General features: G+C 47.7%; 1 protein-coding gene across 6 annotated transcripts in view; it reads left to right on the top strand.

Moving 5' to 3' along the window:
• ILKAP (ILK associated serine/threonine phosphatase) overlaps positions 1-25952 on the top strand; it is a 211807-nt gene that overhangs the window by 155230 nt on the left and 30625 nt on the right. For 5 of the 6 annotated variants that reach the window (XR_004540596.1, XM_033957890.1, XM_033957891.1 and 2 more), the window contains one exon: positions 1634-1721. The exons of the other annotated variant lie outside the window; for it this stretch is intronic. Coding sequence is in view for 4 of the 5 variants with exons in the window: in XM_033957890.1 (XP_033813781.1) it covers positions 1634-1721 (88 nt within the window). In the remaining variant the exon portion in view is untranslated. The remainder of the gene's footprint in view (positions 1-1633; positions 1722-25952) is intronic. 6 annotated transcript variants of the gene reach the window in all.

A 25952-nucleotide genomic window follows, 5' to 3' on the forward strand; every position in this document is an offset into this window, starting at 1 on the left:
TTTATTAATCATACAAGCTGCACCGCTGAGGTCTGTGAGATATTGACCTTAAGTCTATATGTTAATGACGTGACTTCTGTTTTGTTGCCGTAATGTTATTCAAATCAATATCATATATTCTGTCAACCTCTATTGCAATTCCTATTTTCAAGAATCAAGAAACTATTTCTCATTTTAAAGAAGCATTAATTAATTTTTACAGTTAATCTTCTCCCTGCAGCAGGGATTATTCAGTGAGTGGCATAGATATATATAATAGGTTGTTGTCCATGAATCCATCTTTCAATAGTCCTCTACTTGGGTGGAACCTAATAGAGAAAAGAGCTCCAGGAATTATGTGATAGATATCTGGTCACCTTCAGCTGGCAAAACCTCTGCTGAGGATAATGCACTTAAACAAAAACAAAAAAAAACGGGCAAGTTTTATTTCCTCATTAAGACAAGTCATCTCTCTTCTCTGAGGATAATGCACTGCCATCCTCTCCAAAAGAGTCTCAAATGCTTTTTCTGGGAGGGGCAGAGAGGCAACATTCTTATTACACAAATCCAATAAATGAAGCCGTCTCATCACAGAAAATAATGGTTACAGCTCCAGAATCGGCTATTCTTTTGTACAATAATCTGCATTATCCTTTAAATGTCCAGCCAAGCACTTAAGCTCATAGAAATCCCTATTCTAGCATGGAACAGATCTCTTTCTGGTCATTTTTTACTAGTACAAGAGGCCAACTGATCAGTTGCTGCAGTTAGAGTAGTGGGAAATGTACCCCATACAGAGCCACTTTTGTGTGAGAGATCTCTGAATACATAGAAACCATACTTCCTGCAGGGATAATAGGAATAAAAACAGAGAAAATTCAAGTGTGGCTGGGAAAGATATAAATGAACTTTATTGACAGAGGAAAGAGACAAGAAATCAAGCAGAGTATGCAGTAAGTGGGTCTAACCCAGTGGTTCAATGATAAGCACTCCATAAGCCATGTAGAGAGATTTAGGTTGGTTGGGGCCAGGACTGGGGTCACAGATGTTGCAGAGGCAGGATTTACCACTACTCACTTGGGGGGAGAGTTATATTTTTTGCAATGACAACATCTCGTGGCTGAGTTTAGGATACATGATTGTAAAAATCTGATAGATATACCTGTTTATGGCCTTCAGCCTAGGACTGTTGCAACAGTGACTGGACTGAAGTAAGAGATTTGGATTGAGCTCACACCTTTTTTAATAGTAGTTTAAAATGCGTTACATTAAGGTATAGTATTTTCCTGTCCCTAGTGGGCTTATAGTATAAGTTTGTAGCTGAGGCACTGGATGGTTAAGTATCTTGCTGAAGGTCACAAGGAGTGGCAGTGCAATTTAAACCCAGCCTGCTATTGTACCTATTAGGCTAGAACTCACAGCACTAGATCCCAGCCCTGTTCCAGGTTTGAACTGAAAGCCCAAAAAGCAAGAGGAAATTGCTTGTCAAAATAAAAGGGATCTGTAGCAGCAGGGTAGGCATGTATAAATGGCTAGACTAGATAAATAAGGTGGTCATTAGATTCTGACTTTATTCTGTAAGAAAGTTAGGTTGTTCTTTTAACTACTCATCTTTCAAACTAGTTGCCTTTATAACTGTTTTTGGTGCTTGCAGGAAACCTGCATGGAAAGATGGCTCCACAGCCACCTGTGTTCTGGTGGTAGACAACACACTTTACATTGCTAACCTTGGAGACAGCCGGGTAAGCACCATCTTGGGATTAGGAAAGATCCATGAGCTCTGAATTTTTAATATTATGTTTATCCTCTTGGAGAAAGAACACCTGGGAATGGAGAGAGCTCTCATACTGGCTGAAGAAGCCAAATCAGGGCCCCAATACTGCCATTAGAGCCAATTAGTGCTGGCCTAGTTCCGATGTTAATCTGCAGAATATTCAGAGAGTTTTAGCATAGAAAACAATGTGTGTGCCAAAGATGGACACAAATTGTATTTAAATGTAGTCAAAACAGTTGTAAATGAGGTCATTTGCCCTCCCAATGTTCAAACAAACCCTACTCTGGAAATCTGCTGCCAGTTCGGAGCTGGTGGTGGGGTTTGAAGAGAGGATTTCTTATGATTTTCTGTTTAAAATCTGCTGGGTTTTAATTTGTTTCAGAAGCAGAAGGAAGCCCATGCTATCCTCCTATGAGCACTAGTGCTGATAAACAAATTGTGTGAGTCCAAGAAACCTGAAAGTGAAAGCACACACTGACCCCTGTTTTCATTACTTAAAATTAAGCCTTTCAATAGAGAGAAAATTTAAAAAGCTTTATTTAAAGACACAAGAATAGCGATGATCATGTGCTTCAGTTCTGGGTTGAACTGGGCATATGCACAAAAGTTCCATTGCCATCAGTGGCATGTGGCCAGATTGTTCAAGGGATTCACTCAACCGCCTGAAGGCCCTGCTCTGAATTTGATTGGTTGAGCAGGCAGAAACTGCCAAGTCAAATTCAGATTAGTACTATCAGGGCCTTCAGGGAGTTGGTTGAATCCCTAGCCCTTAAGCTCTGTTTGCTTTTAGAGGATTTTTTTTTGTTTACTTTATGCTTGATGCAGTTTCACTGATTTAGCAGGCTTTCTGCTCAACAAATCAAACTGCATCAAGCAAATAGTAAACAACAACAACAACAAAAAAGCAGAGCTGTACAGCTGGGGATTCACTGAAAGCTTTGACCGCACACCACTGATTACCATTAAACTTTTGTGGGCATGTGCTAGGCACATTTCTCCCTCTTTTGGTCTCACAGCAGATGATTTGCATGCTGTTTAGCACTGAGCATTCAGGAGCTAAGTTTTTGCGCCATTCCTGCACTATGGGGTGAGTGCTTTTCACTTTAGCACTGGAGTTCTGATTATCAGGGCCCTGGAAATGAAGATGGTCAAGTAGCTACCTCATTCCCAGAAGATCAGTCTCAAAGTATTATTTAGAATGGTCAGTTTTCTTAACCTGAGATGTTGGATTATAGAGTCCCTCAGAAATCTCTACTTCTTGTACAACCCCGCTCTATTCCTGAACGTTCGGGTAGTCAATCCCATTTCACAAGATCACTTATAGCAGCCCTGCACAACATGTGGGCCGCATGCGGGCCGATACGGCTCTCACTGCGGCCCGCGCCAGGTTATAGGTCTCTCTCTTCTGTGCCTCCCTCCGGCGAATGTTTAGTTTCTGACCATCAGCCATCAGACACCCCGACGTACCACATGCGCAGGACGCCCATCTTGCAACTCGACGACTGTGGAGGATGGGGCACGCTCCCTACCCTCCTCCTTGCGCCATTACATGTCCTGGTACATCTGGCGCATGAGGGAACTGGGTGATGGTGTGTGGCACGTGCATGCCGTGCGCCCACCGGCCATACAGGTTCACGGGTCGCAGCAAACTGCCACGGTCCACGTCCGCACGCTGGCCGCATCAGCCACAGTGATGGCGCCACCACCTCCGCCACCTTTCCAACGCTGTGCACCTGCGCAGCCCCTTGTCGCAGCAGGCTGCCCAGGTCCACGTCCGCGCATTGGCCAACCAGCTGTGGAGACAGCGCCACCACCTCTGCTGCCTTTCCAACCCTCTGCTCCTGCACAGCCCCTTCTTCCTCCATCGGTGGCGGCGGACATTTCTGCTTGCTGCCCGACCCTTCTTTCTCGGTAGTAGTGGCCGTAGGTGGCCAGAAAGTGATCGCTTCCCGCTTGTTCCTCGTTCCAATGGCGCAGACTCCCGCGCTTATCTTCTGGCATCTAAAGTCGCCGGCGTCGGGGCAAGAGTTGTTCCGTTTTATTTGCTCAACTTCATTCATCTTGCTGGCAGCTCGTGCCCACTGTTGTGCGATCTTTGGCAAGCTGATACCGATTCTTTTAGGATCTTCAGAGGTCTCTTCATTAATTTTGGCTCTGCCTCCTCTTGTGAAATCTCTTGCACAAAAGGAGGAAGAACGAAAACAAGGGAGAGGATAGGATCAAGAGATGCCAAGGTAATGGGAGGGAGGGAAAGGAAAGCAGGAAAGGAGATACCAGACCATGGAAGGGGAGTGAGATGCCAGGGCATGGGGGGGGGAGAGAAGGAGACAGATGCCAGACCAGGGGAAAAGAAGGAAGGACGGAGGAAGAGAAAGGAAGGAGAGGAGATGCCAGATAATGGAGGGGAGGGGGAATTGGAAGGAGAGGAAAGAGATGCCAGAACATGGGGGAGGGAAAGGAAACTAAGGAGACAAATGCCAGACCAGAGGGAGAGGAGGTACCTGTGCAAGGAGAGAGAGAAAGAAACATGTTGTTGAGGGGAGAGAAGGAAGACCGGAGGAGAAGCATGCAGGAAGAAGAGAGAAAGAAATGTTGGAAGGGAGATGGACTGCAGGGGGTGGTAAGGAGGAAGGGAGAGAGAAGTGTTATACTGGGGGGAAGGGGAGGAGAGGAGAGATGACTAAAGGAAGGGAGATATACCAGACCAAGGAATGGAGGGGAAGGAGGGGAGTCTGGTAGCGCTATAGAAATAATAATAGAGAGAGGGGCCAGATTATGAAAAGGAGAGGAGAGAGATGCTAGACTGGGAAGGGGGAAAGGAAGGAGAATGCCAGATTGGGAAGGGGTTAAAGGAAGGAGAGAGATGTCAGACTACTAGGGGGGAAGGAGAGAGATGTCAGACCATGGAAATGGGGAGGGAAGAAGAGAGAGATAGAAAGGGAAGGTAAGACATGGAAAAGTAGATTTTGAGAAGAAAGCAGAAAAAATTGAATGTTAATGTCAAAGATGGATTCAGGGCAGAAAGTGAAGGAGAGAAAAACAATGGATAAGAAGGCCCTGGAAACATAGTTAAAAGCACAGAAAAATAAAGTCACCAGACAACAAAAGTAGGGAAAATGATTTTATTTTCAATATAGTGATTGAAATGTGTCATTTTTGACAATTTATATCTGCTGTGTGTATATGAAAAATGAAAGGAAAAAATTGCATTACAATTAGTAAAGGGGGTAGGATCTGGGGCAGAGCTCGGTTGGGTTTAGGTTGGGGCTTGGAAGGTCTGTGGTTGGGGGTACTTAGCTTAAAGTAGTTGAGAAACACTGTAGGCAATCAGCCACCACCAGTGTCTCTCTCCTGCCCTCTTCCCTGCTGGCACCCCCTACTGGCGTCTCAGGGCCCATCTGGAAGGCTTCTGTGCATGTGTGGATGTCAACGTGATGATGTCACGCATGCACGTCATCCAGGATTGGGACCAACTGCCCATGTAGGCTCCAGAGGTACGAGGTCTCGGGCTGGGACGTTGGGCTGAGAGGCAGTCAGAAGAAACAGGCAGTCCTGTTTCCAGGCTTGTTGAGGTAGAGCAGTGGTCTCAAACACGTGGCCTGCTGGCCGCATGCGGCCCTCCTAGGGACTATTTTGCGGCCCGCGATCTGTCCTCTCCACTTCACAAGTTTTCTGATTGTGAAGAAAACAATCGTGTACAGACCGTGACTGCAGCTCGCCTAAAGCAGGGGTCCTCAATCTGCTTCCCTTCCCTTCTCACTGCCCTCCCTCAAGCCACCGCAATCGGGGAACAGGCCAGCACCGAGGTCTTAGCTCTCCCTGCTTATCTTCCCCAGCTCGGAGCCGACCCAATTCTCGCCACCCGACGTCAATTCTGACGTCGGGGAGGAAGTTCCGGGTCAGCCAATCGCTGCCTGGCTGGCCCGGAACTTCCTCTCCGACGTTAGAATTGACGTCGGGTGGTGAAAATTGGTCGGCCCCGTGCTGGGAAAATTAAGCAGGGAGAGCTAAGACCTCGGCGCTGGCCTGTTCCCCGATTGCGGTGGTGGCGGCCTGTTCCCCAATGGTGGTGGTTTGGGGGAGGGCAGGGAGAAAGAAAGAAAGGGGGGGCAGGGAGACAGACAGAAAGGGGCATGGAGAGAGAAAGACAGAAAGAAAGGGCGGGCATGGAGAAAGAAAGAAAGGGCACGGAAAGAGAGAGAAAGACAGACATATAGAAAGAAAGGGGGCATGGAGAGAGAGAGAAAGAAAGAAGGGAGCAGGGTGAAATAGGGACCACAGAAATAGGGACGGAAGAAGAGAAAGATAGAAGGGAAGGTAAGACATGGAAACGTAGATTTTGAAAAGAAAGCAGAAAAATTGAATATTAAGTTAATGCCAAAGACAAGGCAGAAAGTGAAGACGGAGAGAAAAACAATCAAAGGACAAGAAGACCCTGGAAACAGTTAAAAGCACAGAAAAATAAAGTCACCAGCCAACAAAGGTAGGGAAAATGATTTTATTTTCAAAATAGTGATTGAAATGTGTCAGTTTTGAGAAAGGAAAGATATTAAACTTTAAATGTGAGGGCTACAGAAAAAATAGGGTACTTGGGGGCCACAGAAAAAATAGTTAATGACAATTTTGCATAAGGTAAAACTCTTTATAGTTTATAAATCTTTCCTTTAACTGTTAAAGAAAAGATTTATAAACTATAAAGAGTTTTACCTTATGCAAAGTTGTTATTTCTTTAATTAGACATTAACTATTTTTTTCTGAGGCCCTCCAAGTACCTACAAATCCAATAGGGGCACAGTACCTCTCATACCTCCAGGCGATATTGCCAGTATTCTGGAGGATCTTCTGACCAAAGACTATTTCAGAATACTAGACATAGATTTGGAAGAACTAGGCACCCACAATCATCGGGAGCCTGCTCTACCTCCGCCCCTAAGAAATCATTATGACGCCAGGCTGGCGGCCAAGCCTCCATGCATTGGGGAGAGGTTTTCAACATTTTTAGGGGAATGGTTGGAAATCACCACAGATTGCTGGGTGCTGAACATTCTTCGGAAGGGCTATAAACTAATCCCCTTCCGGATCTCTTTCTGGACTCCTAGCGGAGAAACCAGAAAAGGCATCAAAGGTCAGGACAACAGTTCAGAGATTGCTGGATAGCAAAGCCATAGAGCCTGTTCTGGAGTCAGACTCTTGCTCCAACAGCTATGGATGTACCTGAACATGGAGTCTGCAGAGGTGTGCTGCAACTAACACCATCACCTTGATGAAGGTCCAAGGTGCCGTAGCCAGTCCAAATGGCAAAGCCACGAATTGGAAATGCTGTTCCAATACATGGAACCTCAGATAATTTTTGTGCTCTGGAAATATGGGAATGTGTAGATAGGCCTCTGTCAAATTTAGAGAGACTAGAAATTTCCCTGGAGCGACTGATGCTATCACTGACCTCACTGTTTCCATTCGGAACCGCAGGATTCAATTTATTTAATATACTGCAAATATAAAACCAATGTTAAAATCTAAGTGGTTTACAATGAATATAAATTGGGGAAAGAAAAACAAACTTCATTACACTTAAAGGCAAAAAGTTGAGCAGACTCTTTCAACTGCACGAATGGTCACTCAACACCGCCATTTTGTGTCAGATCTTTGTGAATTGGGGGACCCTCAGAAGTGGATCTCTTTGCTTCTCCTCACAATCACAAACTTCCAGTCCTCTTCTCTAGACTCTAAACACCCAATCATCTGAAATGGGCTGCTTGCCTTCTCAACTGGAGGGACAGATTTCTTTATGCTTTCCTTCCAAAACTACTCAGACTTTAGCAAGAAAAGGCCACCATGATTCTCTTAGCACCTCTGTGGTCTCAACAACCATGGTTCCCTCTCCTCCTAGAATTCAGTGTACGGGAACCCCATCACACTTCAAGTCTTCCCCACATTGCTCCCACAGAACAAGGGCTCTCTTCTCCATCCCAATCTAAGTTCATTAACTCTCGCAGCATGGTGCCTCTCTGTGTACCACTAGATACGTTTCCACTAGAGAATGACACGGTGAAAAAATTGGTCCCCGTCACCGCCCCGTCCCCGTCTCACCATCCCCGTCACCGCCCCGTCCCCGTCTCACCATCCCCGTCACCGCCCCGTCCCCGTCTCACCATCCTCTTCACCGCCCCGTCACCGCCACTGCCACCCCATTCACCGCCCCGTCACCGCCACTGCAATCCCATTCACTTTTCTTTATTTACGTATAAAGGAAACATTCTTTAAAACTTTAAAACTTAGTTAAATATTAGTTAATAACTATACAAAAACAAAACACGCAGAGAAAAAATTAATTAATATAAATTCTCAAAACTGACACATTTTGATCACTAAATTTAAAATAGTTATTTTTCATACAGTTTTTCAATCACTAATCTTCCACCACCCCTGGGGCTAGCAATGCAAAAACAAACACGACATGTACTTTAAATGCTTACAATGTTAGTCTATATGGTAATTAGACGCGGCCGCTGTACCTAATCGCGGCAAAGATCTCCCTGCCGTGATTAGCATAGTGACCGCGGCTACGGCTGCAAGTCTCCCCTCCCCCCAGCGATCACGGCAGGAGGGCACCCAACCCCTCCTGTAGACCCCCCCAACGGCCCTCCCGACAATCGCAGCAGAAGGGTACCCAACCCCTCCTGCCGGTCCTCCCAATGGCCTCCCCTAAGATCGCCGGCAGGAGGGTACCCAACCCCTCCTGCTGGACCCCCCCCCCCAACGAACCCTCCCACCCCGGAACCCCCTTAGTCTTACTTTCCAAGTTGGACCGGACGGCTCCTCACACGTATGGCCAGCAGGCTTGCCTCCGTCCAAATGAGGCGGGCCCGCCCCTACCCTGCCCAACCCACAGGATCCTAGGGCCTGATTGGTCTAGGCACCTAAAGCCACTCCCGCTATAGGAGGGGCCTTAGGTGCTTGGGCCAATCAGGCCCTAGGATCCTGTGGGTTAGGCAGGGGAGGGGAGGGGCGGGCCCGCCTCATTTGGACGGAGGCAGGCCTGCTGGCCAGACGAGCGAGGAGCTGTCCGGTCCAACTTGGAAAGTAAGACTAAGGGGGTTCCGGGGTGGGAGGGTTCGTTGGGGGGGGGGGTCCAGCAGGAGGGGTTGGGTACCCTCCTGCCGGCGATCTTAGGGGAGGCCATTGGGAGGACCGGCAGGAGGGGTTGGGTACCCTTCTGCTGCGATTGGCAGGAAGGGTTGATCTGACAAATGAGGAGCACGGTGAAACACAGGTAAATAGCGGTTCCTAGAAGGGGGTACATTGGCCTGCGGGGACAAACCTGTTCACCGTTTCCGCGGTCGGTGAATGGCCTTGTCCCCGTCACCGCAGCGACTGCTAGTTTTCTTCCCCGTTTTCGGCGGTGACCCGCGGCTTAAATGCGGTGGCCGCGGGTAAACCGTCACCGTGTCATTCTCTAGTTTCCACTATCTGCATCAGTGTCAGCCATCAAAGAGGCAACTAGGAAACTCTACTCAGTTCTGCTATCATTTCAAATGGACTCATTTCTCAATCTGTTTTAATCTCAACTCACTGCATCCGACCACTTGTCTTCTACCATCAGTTCTAGACTATCTTCTGCACTTCTTTAACTGTGGGCTCAAAACTACTTCAGTCAAAGTTCATCTCAGTGCTATAAGTGCTTTCCATACACTTCTGGATAAAAAGCCATTATCTTCTGGATTCTAGATTTATGAAAGGCCTTTTCTATACCAAACCAAACTTCTTTAGTTGCTTGGGATCTAAATGTTATACTTTCTACTCTAATGAAGCCTCCTTTTGATATGGTGGTTTAACAAATTGTTTAACAAATTTTTTTATAAACTTGATATGTTTTTATTACTCAAACATCTCACTTGGAAAGTACCGTATTTTTCGCTCCATAAGATGTACCTCACCATAAAACACACCCCAGATTTAGAGGAGGAAAACAAGAAAAAAAACATTCTGAATCAAATTCTATACTAATATATACCCGGCACCTTTAAATTTCGTCCCAGCCCTCTCCCCCCCAATCACTCATAATTTTTACATACCCCCCAGTACCTTTAAATTCTGTCCCAACCCCCCAGCACCTTTTGTAAACTGCATAGAACCGAAAGGCTTTTGCGGTATATAAATAAAAATTTATGTTATTTGTGTTGAGAATTCTTCAAAGTAGCAATTTGTGGCCATGAATTTCCATGAGTTCTTGTGTTGTATAGATTCTCCTAAATTTGACTTTTAATGGCGTTTATTCAGAGCCCACACAATAACTGTGCGGGCTCATTCCCTCCTCTGCTGGTGCAGGGCCCGGGTAATCTGCTCTATCACTCAAGATTTTACCATTACAGCCCACTAAGTTAAACTGATCAGGCAGTATCACAGAATGCCTTCAAATCTTTGTCTGTTATAGATTCTGGCAGTTCTTTCACATGTTGTTCCTGCAATTTCTGTTCTTTTGGTCTTTCAAATTCCATCCCAGTCCCCGCCTTCCACAGTACCTTTACATTGTGCTGGTTGGTGGACGGCTGCCTGCTGATTACGTCGGGGTCAGTGAAACACAAGCACAGTAATGCCTGGGCCTGCGTACCTTCTTAATTGTGGTGTTTGCTGGTGCTTTGCTGGACTGCTGCATGCTAATTGCCGGTATGTCGGAGCCAGCGGCACACAAGCGTGCTGCTGCGTGGGGGCGCGCCACTTCCTGAATAGCTGCCGACAGTTCTCATGGGACTGCCGGCAGTCATTCAGGAAGTGGCGCGCCCATGCAGCAGTGCGCTTGTGCGTCGCTGGCCCCGACATACCGGCAATCAGCAGGCAGCAGTCCAGCGAAGCATCAGCGAACAACACAATTAGGAAGGTATGTGGGCCCATGCATTACCGCGCTTGTGTGTTACTGGCCCCGACATAATCAGCAAGCAGCCGTCCACCAACCAGCACAATGTAAAGGTACTGTGGGGGGCGGGGACTGGGATGGAATTTGAAAGACCAAAAGAACAGAAATTGCAGGAACAACATATGAATGAACTGCCAGAATCTATAACAGACAAAGATTTGATGGCATTCTGTGATACTGCCTGATCAGTTTAACTTAATGGGCTGTAATGGTAAAATCTTGAGTGATAGACCAGCACAGCACTGACCAGCACAGTGTAAAGGTACCGCCGGAGGGGGGGGGGGTTGGTATATTTGCTTCATAAAACGCACTTACTTTTCTATTCCCTTTTTGGAGGTGGAAAAAGTGCGTCTTATGGAGCGAAAAATATGGTAATACATGGTCGTGTCACATTATTATGACCACCGCCAACCTCTGACATCAGGGACGCACAGCCAATGAACAAATGTATGTATTGTTTACAGACTTCATGGGTGTTGTGGCGGGGCTGTAAGAGGCCACTAGGCATTCCCTGTCTTCCACCAATGGTGCTGGATCCTGCGTCTTTCTGGAGTGCCAGTGGTAGTGGACTTATCAGTTAAGTTTAGTAACCCTCTTAATACCATAAATTGTAAAAGGAAAAAGAGCTTCACAGTCTTACATTCCAGGCGATATTGCTCAAACAGTTTTTGCACTGTCTCTACTTGGGCCACATGCCCCAAGAACTAAAAATAAACTCTTTAGCACAAAATTAATCAGAATGAGGCAGCTGCCTATAGTGAGCCTGGCCCAATTATCTCAGTCCTGGCAGCACTTCTACTCTGGGCTGGACTCCACACTCAGGCTTTTGGGCTGGCCGTAAGGCCACCCAGCACTAGAACCACTTCAAATAGTCGTTTAAACTGGTCATTTCTTAGTTTAATATACTGTAGCACTGTGTTTCCTACGTAAACTGTTCACTGCTCAGTCCTATAAGCACAGTCCTAATAGCACTTGAGCCTCTCCAGGCTATGGCACTTTTGACCTGCTTTAATACCTGGTCAGGGTGCAGGGGACATACCTCCCAATTGATTAGTTGGGTCTTAACCCCACCACCCCCTCCTGAATCCCCTTATCAAGTGCAATGAGTAACATGTGATATGAGAACATGAGAATAGCCTTACTGGGTCAGACCAATGGTCCAACAAGCCCAGTAGCCTGTTCTCACAGTGGCCAAACCAGATAAAGGCAGGCTCCCCAGATTTACACTCCCCTTTCCTTTTCTGTGGTTCTGCTTTCCTTTTAAGCATCAAACCACCACCAAATCCCTTGGTTTCTCAGGGAACTTTGTTAACTCATATTCACAGCACACTCTATAACCTAGAACCAACTGTAATTTATGTGGACCTGTTTTGGAGCTCCTTTCATGATTTAGAATGAGATACTTATATTAAATTGTACAACAAATATGTCAAATCATACTGTATTTTATCCCAGGACAAGCAGGCAGCATATTCTCACATGTGGGTGACGTCATCCACGGAGCCCCGACGCGGACAGCTTTTCAAGCAAACTTGATTGAAGATTTCAAGTTTGCTAATGCTGCACCACGCATGTGTGTGTGCCTTCCTGATCCACTAGAGGGCGCATACCCTCCACATGGTCCTCAGTTCTTAGTTTTCCGCTGAGCCAGAAAGACCTTGTCTCTCTTCTCTGCGTTCTTCTAAGTGCCTTTCTGGCACCGCGGCTTCTTTATTTTGTTAGGGAGTCGCTGTGCGTTTGTTAATTGATCGTGTATTTCTTTGTTTCAAAAAAAAAAAAAAAAGGACTTTTTATTGTGTTTTTTCTCCGGCAGGCCCTTCTTGGGCCTCAGCCATGCGGCTAGGCCTCATTTGCCTGCAGCTGTATTTTCTTCTTCCCTGGCCTCTCTCTGGGCTCACCTCGTGTGAGCAGAATGGGCGGGACCCTCTTTCCTTCGTTGGAATCGGACTGTGCAGCTTCGATTCCCGGTAAGTTTTTCTTTCTTTCTTTCTTCTAGGTGCGTTACCTTGGTAACGCCACCGGCTGAGTCTCAGGCATTCCAGGCATCGAGTGCGATCGTGCCCGCCTCTACGAGACCTCCGATGCGTGCCTCCTTTCATGGGAATACTCTTCACGAGGTTGCCCTTATGGAGCTTACTGCTGCACCTTTCTTACCAGTTTCATTGGTACGGTGCCGACTTCTGAACCTCGACTTCGGTGTGCCTCGACGTCGACTGGGGCTTCGTGCCTCGACGTCGACTGAGGCTGCGTACGTCGACGGAGGCTTTGTGCCTCGACGTCGACTGAGGCTTTGTGCCTCGACGTCGACTGAGGCTTTGTGCCTCGACGTCGACTGAGGTTTTGTGCCTCGACGTCGAGGGAGGCTTTGTGCCTCGACGTCGAGGGAGGCTTTGTGCCTCGACGTCGAGGGAGGCTTTGTGCCTCGACGTCGACGGAGGCTTTGTGCCTCGACGTCGACGGAGGCTTTGTGCCTCGACGTCGACGGAGGCTTTGTGCCTAGACGTCGACTGGGGCTTTGTGCCTCGACGTCGACGGAGACTTTGGGCCTCGACGTCGACGGAGGCTTTGGGCCTCGACGTCGACTGAGGCTTTGTGCCTCGACGTCGGCTGAGGCTTTGTGCCTAGACGTCGACTGGGGTTTTGTGCCTCGACGTCGACTGGGGCTTTGTGCCTCGACGTCGACGGAGGCTTTGTGCCTCGACGTCGACTGAGGCTTTGTGCCTCGACGTCGACTGAGTCTTCTGCCTAGACGTCAACTGAGGCTTTGTGCCTCGACGTCGTCTGAGGCTTTGTGCCTGGACGTCGACGGAGGCTTTGTGCCTGGACGTCGACGGAGGCTTGGTGCCTCGACGTCGTCTGAGGCTTTGTGCCTCGACGTCGTCTGAGGCTTTGTGCCTTGACGTCGACTGAGGCTTTCTGCCTCGACGTCGCCTGAGGCTTTGTGCCTCACCGTCGACTGAGGCTGTGTGCCTCGACGTCGACTGAGGCTGGGTGCCTCGGCGTCGACTGAGGCTTTGTGCCTCGAAGTCGTCTGAGGCTTTGTGCCTCGACGTCGTCTGAGGCTTTGTGCCTCGGCGGCGTCGGAGGCTTATGCGCCGGCGTCTGAGGCTGGTGCGCCTCGACGTCGCCTGAGACTTGTGCCTCGACATCGTCTGAGGCTTTGTGCCTTGACGTCGACTGCGGCTTTGTGCCTCGCCGGCGTCTGAGGTTTGCTGCCTCGACGTCAACCGGGGCTTGGTGTCTCGGCATCGATGGATGCTTTGTACCTTCGACGTCGGCTGAGCCGGGTGCTCCGCGTCGCCTGATGCTTGTGCTTCGACGTCGACTGAGGCTGGGGGGCCTCATCGTCGGCTGGAGCTCTGTGCCTCGGCGTCGACCGAGGCTTCGTGCCTCGCCATTGACTGGAGCTTTGTGACTGGGCGTCGCTTGGGGCTTTGTGCCCTTGGGTTGACTGTGGCCTTGTGCCTCGGAGTCGACTGGGGCTTGGTGCCGCAGTGTCGTTATGGGCTTTAGGCCTCGGCATCAGCTGGGGTTTTGGGCCTCGGCGTCGACTGCGGGTTTGCGCCCCGGTTTCGACGGGGGCTTCGTGCCTCGACTTCGTCTGTGGCTCTGTGCCTCGGCATCTCCGGCTCCTATTTGGTTGTGGTGCGGAGTTTGGTTTCCTGGAGGAGACTCTCTCCCTGCTCCCGCTCTATTGCTCCCGCCATGCGTCATCTCGCTTGGGGCAGAGTGGGGCTGTGGACCCGACCCTCCAGGTTCGTCTCACCACCTTTTCTTGCGTGAGTACTGCGTTGCTTGAGGCCTCTCTTGCGGAAGCCACTAACCACCTTTCAGACCGCGACCGGTCCTTCGCCTATCGGGACGCCTTCAGCGGAATCCCTTCTGCCTTGGTGGTTTGGATTCCTTCTCCGGAGGGGCCCTCCGGATACCTTTCTTGGGTTATCTCGGCCTCCTTCGCAGCAGTCGCTATAGCTGCAGCAGCTCCGGGTTGGGGTCCAGCCGGCTTCGGCGACTCCTGGCCGTCTTTTTGACTATTCTCGCATAGCCTCCGGGCTGCTCTCTTCTGGGGATTCCTCCCCTCCCTTCGGGAGGGGTGTCACCGTGTCTCCGCACTGGGAGTTTAGCCTCGCCTCTGTCGGTTGGGCTTTCCCATCCTCCGGGCTACGTCTGGTCCGGGCCCTTCGGGACCTGCACTAGTTTCTAATCTGGGAGCGTTTCAGTCTCTGTCCACCCCAGTCTCGGGAGTCCGTCTGGGCGGACCTGGACCCAGTTTGTCTGCGCTCCTTCTTGTCTCGACCTCAGGGAGAGGGCCTTGTCTGTTTATACCGGACGATGGCCCCTCTGTCCTCGGTCCGCCTCCGGTCTTTTCTGTCACTGCCTCGGCAGGCCGCCTGTCTGCGCCTGAGTCAGCTGGTGACTCAGCGGTTTTCGACCTCGGCCGAGCTGATGCTTTGGGATCTTGGGTCTCCACGGTTCATGTCCCGATGTTCGCCTGGTTTCCTCTTCGTGTTCCCCACTGCACCCGAGCATTTCAGTGATGGCAGGATAGGGATCCCGCTTCCCAGCGCTTGGGTGGTGCGCTGGTTTTGTTGGTGGGCCACCTCTTCGTATCCCTGCATCAGAAGGTTCTGCCGATGGACTCCTCGGCATCGACTTAGGGGCGCGACACTACGGCCTTCGGACTCGGATTCTTTGGTCGGGTGCGGACCGTCGCAGCCGCATCAATCTGCTGCAGCTCCGGGCCATTTCCAATGCCGGGACGGATTTTCGTTATTGGTCGATGGATTGCGGGGTCCTGGTGAGTCCCGTCATCCCGGGGGCGATGTATTCTGTGACCTAGCCAGGGTGGACAAGGTTCCCTGTTACTTTGCAGGCGAGCCCTTCGTCTTTGGCAGGGGGCGTTACCCCGCTACTTCTTTCTTTGGGCGGTGTGTTTCCGGGGCGTGCAGCATTGTCTGGTGGACACGTTGCGTCACCCTTTTTAGCCGCATGAATGGTCGCTCCATTCTCAGACTCTGCGGCATGTGGTTGCCTGGTGGGGAACCCCACAGGTAGTTCTGTTCGCTTTGCCCCTCACTCACTGGTTGCCTCGATCTTGCTCGAGGATATTCTCCCAGGGTTCGCATCGAGGTGGATGCTTTCCTTCTCGATTGGATGGGCAGGTTCCTCTATGTGTTCCCTTCCCTTACTCTGATTCTCAGGTCTTTGTTACTCCTCCTGTCGGTCTGCGCGACCATGATCTTGATGGCTCCTCGGTGGCCCTGGCAGCTGCGGTTCTCCCGGCTCCTCCAGCATGTCAGGGAGCCTCTGTTCCTACCTCTGCTCCCTTCTCTGCTGTCTCAGAGTTGAGGTTTCTATTGCATTCCATTCTGCAGTCTCTACACTTATCAGCTTAGTTCCTCGCAACGTGCCTCCCTCCTTCTGTTTCAAGTCGGTGGGGGTGTTTTCGAGGCCTCTCGAAAGATCTCCACTCGGCAATGCTATTCCCAGAAATGGTCCTGATTTGCTGCGTGGTGTGCTGAGCACCGCATGGATCCGCTCTCTGTCTCCTTGCCTTCAGTGCTGGTTTATCTGTTTCACTTGTCTCGGTCTGGTCTCGAATCGACATCTATTCGAGCCCACCTCTGTGCTTTTGCTGCCGGTCATCGGCCGCTTGATGGGACGCTGCTCTCCGTCCATCCGACGGTTTCCCGCTTTATGAAGGATCTCTTCAATGTACATCCTCCGCTCAAAGCCCCTCCGGTGGTTTGGGATCTTTGTGTGGTCCTGACTCAATTGGTGATACCTCTATTGATTCCATTGCTAGAGCTCTTTGAATTTTTTCACCTGGCAGGTGGTATTCCTGGTTGCTCTCACGTCTGCTCGCGAGTCAGTGAGCTGCAAGCTTTGGTTGCGGACCCGTCTTTTCATGCACGGTGGTCCTGTGTACTCAACCCCAGTTCTTGCCCAAGGTGGTTTCGGACTTTCCTCTCCCTCTTTTCATTGTTCTTCTGGTCTCTTTCCTGTAGCCCCACTCGCCTCCGGGCGAGGTGGCGCTTTACACACTTGACTGTAAGAGGGCGTTGACTTTTTATCTTCAACGCGCTCAGTCTCCTCAGACGGTTCCTCAATTGTTTTTGTCCCTCGACCCTAATCGGTTGGGACGCCCAGTTTCCAAGCGCAACTTGTCCCTGGTTGGCTGATTGTATTTCCTTTTGCTACGCTCAGGCTGGTCTCGCGCTGCATGGTCAAGTTGCGGAACATATGTCCGAGCGATGGCGGCTTCTGTAGCTTTCCTCAGGTCGACGCCTATCGAGGAGATTTGCAAGGCTGCCCCTTGGTCTTCGGTTCATACTTTCACCTCCCACTACTGCCTGGATACTCTGTCCAGGAGCGATGGCCGGTTGGGCCAGTCGGTTTTGAGTAATCTGTTTTCTTGAATTGCCAACTTCCCTCCATCCCTTTTTTGGTTAGCTTGGAGGTCACCCACATGTGAGAATATGCTGCCTGCTTGTCCTGGGATAAAGCACAGTTACTTACCGTAACAGGTGTTATCCAGGGACAGCAGGCAGATATTCTCACAACCCGCCCGCCTCCCCGAGGTTGGTTTCTTTGCTAGCTATCTGAACTGAGGACCATGTGGAGGGTATGCGCCCTCTAGTGGATCAGGAAGGCACACACACATGCGTGGTGCAGCATTAGCAAACTTGAAATCTTCAAGTTCTCACATGTGGATGACGTCACCCACATGTGAGAATATCTGCCTGCTGTCCCTGGATAACACCTGTTACGGTAAGTAACTGTGCTTTGTCTCTTGTCCACTGGAAATCATGAAAGTTACCCCAATAGACTTTAAACTGAAATTGTTGGACTATCTGACGTATAATATAAAGAATGGGAAATTCCATATAAACAAAGGTTACATTATAATCACTCCAATCCCTAAAAATTATAAAGAATCATTGGCATTGATCATCAATTATAGACCATTTTTTTGTAAAAATCATGGAAGGATTGGTCCTTTCTCAATTAATGGAATATCTTGATCACTTCTCTCTTTTGCATGAATCTAAGTGAGGTTTCAGATCTTTATTTAGCACCGAGACAGTAATTGCAGCTATTTTGGACAACATACGTACTTTGTTTAGTAAAGGTCTTAGTGCTTTGATCATGCAATTTGACATGAGTTCCGCATTTGATTTAGTGGACCATGGAAGGCTGTTGCAGTGCCTGGATGCTATTGGTATCAGAGGAGAGGTGTTGGAATGGTTCCGGGGTTTTCTTATGTTTCACACCTATCATGTTCGCTTTAATGATGATCGCTCAGGCATTTGGAACAATTCATCTGGTGTTCCACAGGGTTTGCTAATGTCCCCACTGCTTTTTAATGTTTATATGTTATCACTGGGTACACAATTGTCTCAATTGGGGATAAAACTGTTTAGTTATGCAGATGATTTTACGATTATCATTCCATTTGCTAACTCTCTTTCAGAAGTTATCCCTATAGCAACAGAAGTATTAGGTATAATGGAACAGTGGATGACTGAATTCAAATTAAAGCTTAACTCAGGAAAAATGAAGTTTTTCGTAGCTTCTCCATGCCCATACGATACTACAACATCCTTGATCATAAATAAATTCAGTTATCCTGTCCAATCTACCATTAAGATTTTGGGTAAAATACTAGATCAGGGTTTGACTAGGAAGAACCAGGTGGATTTTTTGATCCATTAGGGCATATTTCAATGTTTCATCATTTAGAATTCTGGTACAGTCCCTTATACTTAGCTTGATTACTGTAATATTGCCTATTTGGCAATATCTCAGAGGAATATGTAGGACTGCGCATGGTTCAAAATGTGGCGGTCAGTTTGATTTTTGAATTGAAGAAATATGATCATATAACACCCTCCTATCGGATACTGCATTGGTTGCCAATGGAAGCATGGGTGAAGTTCAAGTTTGGTTGCTTCTGCTTTAAGGCTCTGTTTGGTCTATCTCCCAAATATATAATTGAGCTCTTCTCGTTTGCAACCAACAAACACAGGAGAAATTTGCATTTGAATTTTGGTTTTCCGCCTGTTAGGGGCTGCAAATTTAAAAAACATCATGAATATCTTCTGTCATATCAAGCAGCATTATGGGGTAAGGACCTGGAACATTTGATTATGCTATCTGATTCCTATGTGGAATTTAGGAGATATTTAAAGACATATTTGTTCCTGAAACATTTAGGCAACTAATTGGTATGGATATTGTAATGAACTACCTAGATCATTATAGTATTTTTTCTAATTATTTGGTTATCTAATTTTGTCTCGTAATTGTAATCTTTTTAATTTTTTGTAAACCACATAGAACTTTACTGCCCTGCGATACATAAATTGATTATTATTAATCATTCATATCTTCATATATGCTGTCCTCCTCAGCAGGCATTCACACCATGCCCAGCTGTGAGTCATTGAAATCAGGCTTACTGGCGTCCAACTCCATTGAGTAATCAGCTTCCACCAGTTTCTCACTGCCTTCTGACTGTGGGGATAAACAGTTGCCCGGGACTGCCTCAGGATATCTCCTCTCCCCCAGTCTTTCCCTCCCTGCTAACTTAGGCTTAAGAACCTGCACTTTCCCAGCTTGGTTCTTCCTGGAAGCAGAATTTCTTTGGTATGAAGGAGCAGGGACTTTTCTCCTCAAGGAGCCTCTGTTCTGTTCTCTGTAACCTAGTTTCTCCAGCGTTCTGAGCTGCTCCTCTCAGCATACCACAATCAGGGTAATTTACCTTCCACCCACTCTCTTCCTGCTTGGTGAGCTTTCACTCTGATTGGCTGCACAGCATGTGGCTCAGCTCTCTGTGAAACACCTCTGTTAACCCATTTTGTATCCAGACTTATTCTCTGGGGCTTAAAGAGATTCTGTTCAGGATTTCTACAAAAGGAATAATGGGCAGGAGTACAGGTTTGTGGGCTACACCAAAGGCTTCTCAGCCTTTTTGACTGTCTCAAACAGAGCATAACCTCCATCGTTGTGCTTCTGTCCTCCCCTCTTCCCAACCATAAGAGGTCGTCTCCATCATTTTTACCATCGATGGAAGACCATTACATCTTACCTCTGGGTGCTGTCAATCAGGGAAGGATACTCTCTCTATTTCACTCAGATTCCACCAGAGCTTCCTCCAAGAGAGTATCCTTCCAATCCATCCCAGACCGCCCTTTTTCTTCAGGAAGCTCAAGCTCTGCTTCGTCTCCGTGCAATTAAGGAAGTTCCCTTGGAACAGCAGAGCAGGGGATTTTACTCCCGTTACTTCCTCGTTCCAAAGAAGACGGGCGATCTACGGCCTATATTGGATCTCAGGGCCCTCAACAAATTTTGGGTCAAAGAAAAGTTTTGCATGTTGTCCCTGGCATCCTTATATCCCCTTCTAGATCAGAACAATTGGTTATGTTCTCTAGATCTCAAGGACGCTTACACTTACATTCCCATTCATCCAGCCTCCCATCAGTACGTCAGATTTCGGGTGGGGAATCTGCATTTTCAGTACAGAGTGCTACCCTTCGGCCTGGCATCAACTCCAAGAGTGTTCACCAAGTGCCTAGTGGTGGTTGCAGCAGCTCTGTGGAACCATGGCCTCCAGGTGTTCCCCTACCTGGATGACTGGCTCATCAAAGATTCTACATCTCAGGAGGTTATTGTAGCGACCCAACGGACTATGCTTGGGATTCAAAATCAACTTTCCCAAATCCCACCTTCAGCCCTCTCAGAACCTGCAGTTCGTCGGAGCTGTTCTGGACACTTCCTCAGCAACGTCTGGATGCTCTTCTTCAGTTTTGCCACAACATTTCTTCCCTTTCTTCACTCTCAGCGACACACATGATGGTCTTACTCGGTCATATGGCTTCGACCGTTCACGTGACTCCTTTTGCCAGACTTCACCTCAGAATTCCTCAGTGGACCCTGGCATCTCAGTGGGCACAGTCTTGCTACCCACTCTTTCAACACATTACAGTCATTCCTTCGTTGAGACAGTCTCTTCACTGGTGGATGCTCTCTTCCAATCTCTCTAGAGGTTTACTGTTTCAGACACCCCCTCATCAGAAGGTCCTCACGACAGATTCCTCGACCTAAGCTTGGGGGGCTCATCTCGACGGTCTCCGAACTCAAGGCCACTGGTCCAACATGGATCGTCAGTGTCATAGTAACGTAGTAGATGACGGGAGATAAAGACCCGAATGGTCCATCCAATCTGCCCAACCTGATTCAATTTAAATTTTTTCTTCTTAGCTATTTCTTGGCAAGAATCCAAAGCTTTACCCGGTACTGTGCTTGGGTTCCAACTGCCGAAATCTCTGTTAAGACTTACTCCAGCCCATCTACACCCTCCCAGCCATTGAAGCCCTCCCCAGGCCATCCTCCACCAAACGGCCATATACAGACACAGACCGTGCAAGTCTGCCCAGTACTGGCCTTAGTTCAATATTTAATATTATTTTCTGATTCTAAATCCTCTGTGTTCATCCCATGCTTCTTTGAACTCAGTCAGAGTTTTACTCTCTACCACCTCTCTCGGGAGCACATTCCAGGCATCCACTACCCTCTCCGTAAAGTTGAATTTCCTAACATAGCCCCTGAATCTATCACCCCTCAACCTCAAATTATGTCCTCTGGTTTTACCATTTTCCTTTCTCTGGAAAATATTTTGTTCTACATTAATACCCTTCAAGTATTTGAACGTCTGAATCATATCTCCCTTGTCTCTCCTTTCCTATAGGGAATACATATTCAGGGCTTCCAGTCTCTCCTCATATGTCTTCTGGCGCAAGCCTCCTATCATTTTCGTCGCCCTCCTCTGGACCACCTCAAGTCTTTTTACGTCCTTCGCCAGATACGATCTCCAAAACTGAACACAATACTCCAAGTGAGGCCTTACCAATGACCTGTACAGGGGCATCAACACCTTCTTCCTTCTACTGACTACGCCTCTCTTTATACAGCCCAGCATCCTTCTGGCAGCAGCCACTGCCTTGTCACACTGTTTTTTTGCCTTTAGATCTTCAGACACTATCACCCCAAGGTCCCTCTCCCCATCCGTGCATATCAGCTTCTCTCCTCCCAGCATATATGGTTCCTTCCTATTATTAATCCCCAAATGCATTACTCTGCATTTCTTTACATTGAATTTTAGTTGCCAGGCATTAGACCATTCCTCTAACTTTTACAGATCCTTTTTCATATTTTCCACTCCCTCTTCGGTGTCTACTCTGTTACAAATCTTGGTATCATCTGCAAAAAGGCACACTTTTCCTTCTAACCCTTCAGCGATGTCACTCACAAACATATTGAACAAGATTGGCCCCAGCACCAAACCCTGAGGGACTCCACTACTCACCTTTCCTTCCTTTGAGCGACTTCCATTAACCACCACCCTCTGGCGTCTGTCCGACAGCCAGTTTCTGACCCAGTTAACACTTTGGGTCCTAACTTCAGCCCTTCAAGTTTGTTCAACAGCCTCCTGTGAGGAACTGTATCAAAGGCTTTGCTGAAATCCAAGTAAATTACATCTAGCATATGTCCTCGATCCAGCTTTCTGGTCACCCAATCAAAAAATTCAATCAGGTTCATTTGGCACGATTTACCTTTTGTAAAGCCATGTTGCCTCGGATCCTGTAACCCATTAGATTTAAGGAAGTACACTATCCTTTCTTTCAGCAACACTTCCATTATTTTTCCAACAATTGAAGTGAGGCTCACCGGTCTGTAGTTTCCTGCTTCATCCCTTGACCACTTTTATCAATAGGGACCACATCCGCTCTCCTCCAATCCCCAGGAATCACTCCCGTCTCCAGAGATTTGTTGAACAAGTCTTTAATAGGACTCGCCAGAACCTCTCTGAGCTCCCTTAGTATCCTGGGATGGATCCTGTCTGGTCCCATCGCTTTGTCCACCTTCAGTTTTTCAAGTTGCTCATAAACACCCTCCTCCGTGAACGGCGCAGAATCTACTCCATTTTCTCGTGTAACTTTGCCAGACAATCTCGGTCCTTCTCCAGGATTTTCTTCTGTGAACACAGAAGAGAAGTATTTGTTTAGCACATTTGCTTTCTCATCACTCTCCACACATGGTTTCCAGCATCTTTTAGCCTAGCAATTCCATTTTTCATCTTCCTCCTTTCACTAATATATCTGAAAAAATTTGTGTCTCCCTTTTTTACATTTTTAGCCATTTATTCTTCCACCTGTGCTTTCGCCAAATGTATCTCTCTCTTGGCTTCTTTCAAGTTTCACCCTATAGTTCTTTCTGCTCTCCTCTTCTTGGATTTTTTTTATATTTCATGAACGCCAACTCTTTCGCCTTTATTTTCGCAGCCACTAGTTTGGAGAACCATATCGGCTTCCTTTTTCTCTTGTTTTTATTGATTTTCTTCACATAAAGGTCCGTAGCCATTTTTATCGCTCCTTTCAGCTTAGACCACTGTCTTTCCACTTCTCTTATGTCCTCCCATCCTAACAGCTCTTTCTTCAGGTACTCTCCCATTGCATTAAAGTCCGTATGTTTGAAATCTAGGACTTTAAGTATCGTGTGGCCGCTCTCCACTTTAGCCGTTATATCAAACCAAACCGTTTGATGATCACTACTTGCCAGGTGAGCACCCACTTGAACATTAGAGATACTCTCTCCATTTGTGAGGACCAGATCCAATATCCCTTGTGTTTCCCTTGTGGGTTCCGTCACCATTTGTCTGAGCAGAGCCTCTTGAAAGGCATCCACAATCTCCCTACTTCTTTCCGATTCCGCATAAGGAACATTCCAGTCCGCATCCGGCAGGTTGAAATCTCCCAACATCAGAACTTCCTCTTTCCTTACAAACTTTTAGATATCCACATATCAATCATATCAATCTGTTGGAACTCAGAGTGATCTTCAATGCTATCATAGCTTTTCAGCATCTTCTTCACGATCAGGTAGTCCTTATTCGGACAGACAATCAGGTCGCCATGTACTGCGTCAACAAGCGGGGAGGAACAGGATCTCTCCCTCTTTGTCAAGAAGCTCAAAAGTATGGGACTGGGCAATCCATCACAACACCTTCTTGAAAGCAGTCTTCATTCAAGGAGAGAAAAACTGTCTGGCGGACAAATTGAATCGTCTTCTGCAACCTCACGAATGGACACTCAATTCCTCGCCTCTTCATCACATTTTTTCTCAGTGGGGAACTTCTAAAATAGATCTCTTTGCTTCTCCCCACAACCACAAACTGCCTCAATTCTGCTCCAGGATATACTCTCCTCATCGCCTCAAGGCAGATGCTTCTCTTCTTCCTTTATGCGTTCCCTCCATTCCCTCTCATTCTCAAGACTCTTGTCAAACTCAAGAACGATCATGCCCCCATGATACTAATAGCTCCTCTGTGGCCCAGGCAACCTTGATTCTAACTTCTACTTCAGGTCAGGGAGCCATACTTCTACCGGTTTTTCCATCTCCTGATTACACAGAGTCAAGGATCTCTTCTTCATCCCAAAAATGCAGTCTGTACACCTGACATCTTGGTACCTCTCAACATAACTCTTCTTCAGTTTTCTCAACCTGTTCAGGATGTTTTAGAGGCTACCAGAAAGCCTGCCACTAGACAATGCTACCACCAAAAATGGACTAGATTTTCTACGTGGTGCATCTTTCATGACAAGGAGCTTTGGGATACCTCCTTGTCTTCCGTCTTGGATTATCTTCTGCACTTATCTACCTCTGGCCTCAAGTCTACATCCATTCGCATCCATCTTAGTGCAAATGCTGCGTTCCATCAGCCTATCGAAGGGAAATCCCTTTCTGCTCATCCCGTGGTTTCCAGATTCATGAAAGAACTTTTCAATGTCAAACCTCCTCTCAAACCGCTTCCAGTGTTTTGGGATCTCAGTGTTGTTCTTGCTCAATTGATGAAGTCTCCTTGTGAACCAATGCATACGGCTCATCTGAAATATCTCATTGCCCTCACATCTGCTCGAAGAGTCAGTGAGCTACAAGCTTTAGTTGCTGATCCACTTTTCATAGTTTTCCATCATGATAAGGTGGTCCTCCGTACTCATCCTAAATTCTTACCTAAAGTGATTTCAGAATTTCATCTCAATCAATCCATCGTACTTCCAGTGTTTTTTCCAAGACCTCATTCTCATCCTGGAGAATCAGCTCTTCATACCCTGGACTGTAAACGTCCTTTGGCCTTCTACTTGGAACGTACCAAACCACACAGATCTACTCCTCAACTTTTTGTTTCCTTTGATCCAAACAAGTTGGGACATCCACTCTCGAAGCATACCATCTCCAACAGGATGGCTGCTTGTATCTCTTTCTGCTATGCTCAGGCTGGACTGCATCTACAGAGTCGAGTCACAGCCCACAAAGTCAGAGCCATGGCGGCTTCAATAGCTTTCCTCAGATCCACTCCTATTGAGGACATTTGCAAAGCTGCCTGGTCCTCGGTTCATACTTTCACCTCTCATTATTGTCTGGATGTTTTCTCCAGATGGGATGGCCATTTTGGCCAGAGAATATTACAAAATTTATTCTCCTAAGTTGCCAACACTCCCACCATCCCATTCTGGTTAGCTTGGAGGTCACCCACATGTGAGAATAGGCTGCCTGCTTGTCCTGGGATAAAGCACAGTTACTTACCGTAACAGGTGTTATCTCGGGACAGCAGTCAGCTATTCTCACAACCCATCCACCTCCCTGGTTGGGTTTTCTGCTAGCTATCTGAACTGAGGAGACGCACCCTGTGCTGGGCAGGAAGGCATTCGCGCATGTGCGGAGCGGCAGACTCGAAACTTCTGCGTTTTTTCAAGCAACGCTGCTTGCAAGTCTGTCCACATCCAGGCTCCGTGGATGACGTCACCCACATGTGAGAATAGCTGCCTGCTGTCCCTGGATAACATCTGTTATGGTAAGTAACTGTGCTTTCCGGTCTGGAAAGGCTAAAAGAAAGTAAATTAGCAGGTAAGAACCTAATTTCTCCTTTCATATGTGTAACAATCACTTATGTTAGTATTCTGTAGTTTATGGGTACACTTGGTGTACCAAGTTATGAAAAAAAGGGAATAATTGTCCAGCATTTGTGTAGGGATTGTCACCAAAGTTTAATGGCTCAATAATGGGAGGGAAAGAGCCTTATGTGAGGCAGAGAGGAAAGGAGAGAGGAGAAAAACAAATGGGCAGAGGCTGTTTGGGGGAGTTGGAGGAGAGGTGCCTGATGGGGGGAGATGAAAGAAGGACCAGAAAAGGCAGCAGCAGGTCAGGTTCTTAGGGTGGTATGAT

The sequence above is a fragment of the Geotrypetes seraphini genome, chromosome 9, assembly GCF_902459505.1.
Source record: "Geotrypetes seraphini chromosome 9, aGeoSer1.1, whole genome shotgun sequence".
Taxonomy (NCBI): Eukaryota; Metazoa; Chordata; class Amphibia; order Gymnophiona; family Dermophiidae; genus Geotrypetes; species Geotrypetes seraphini.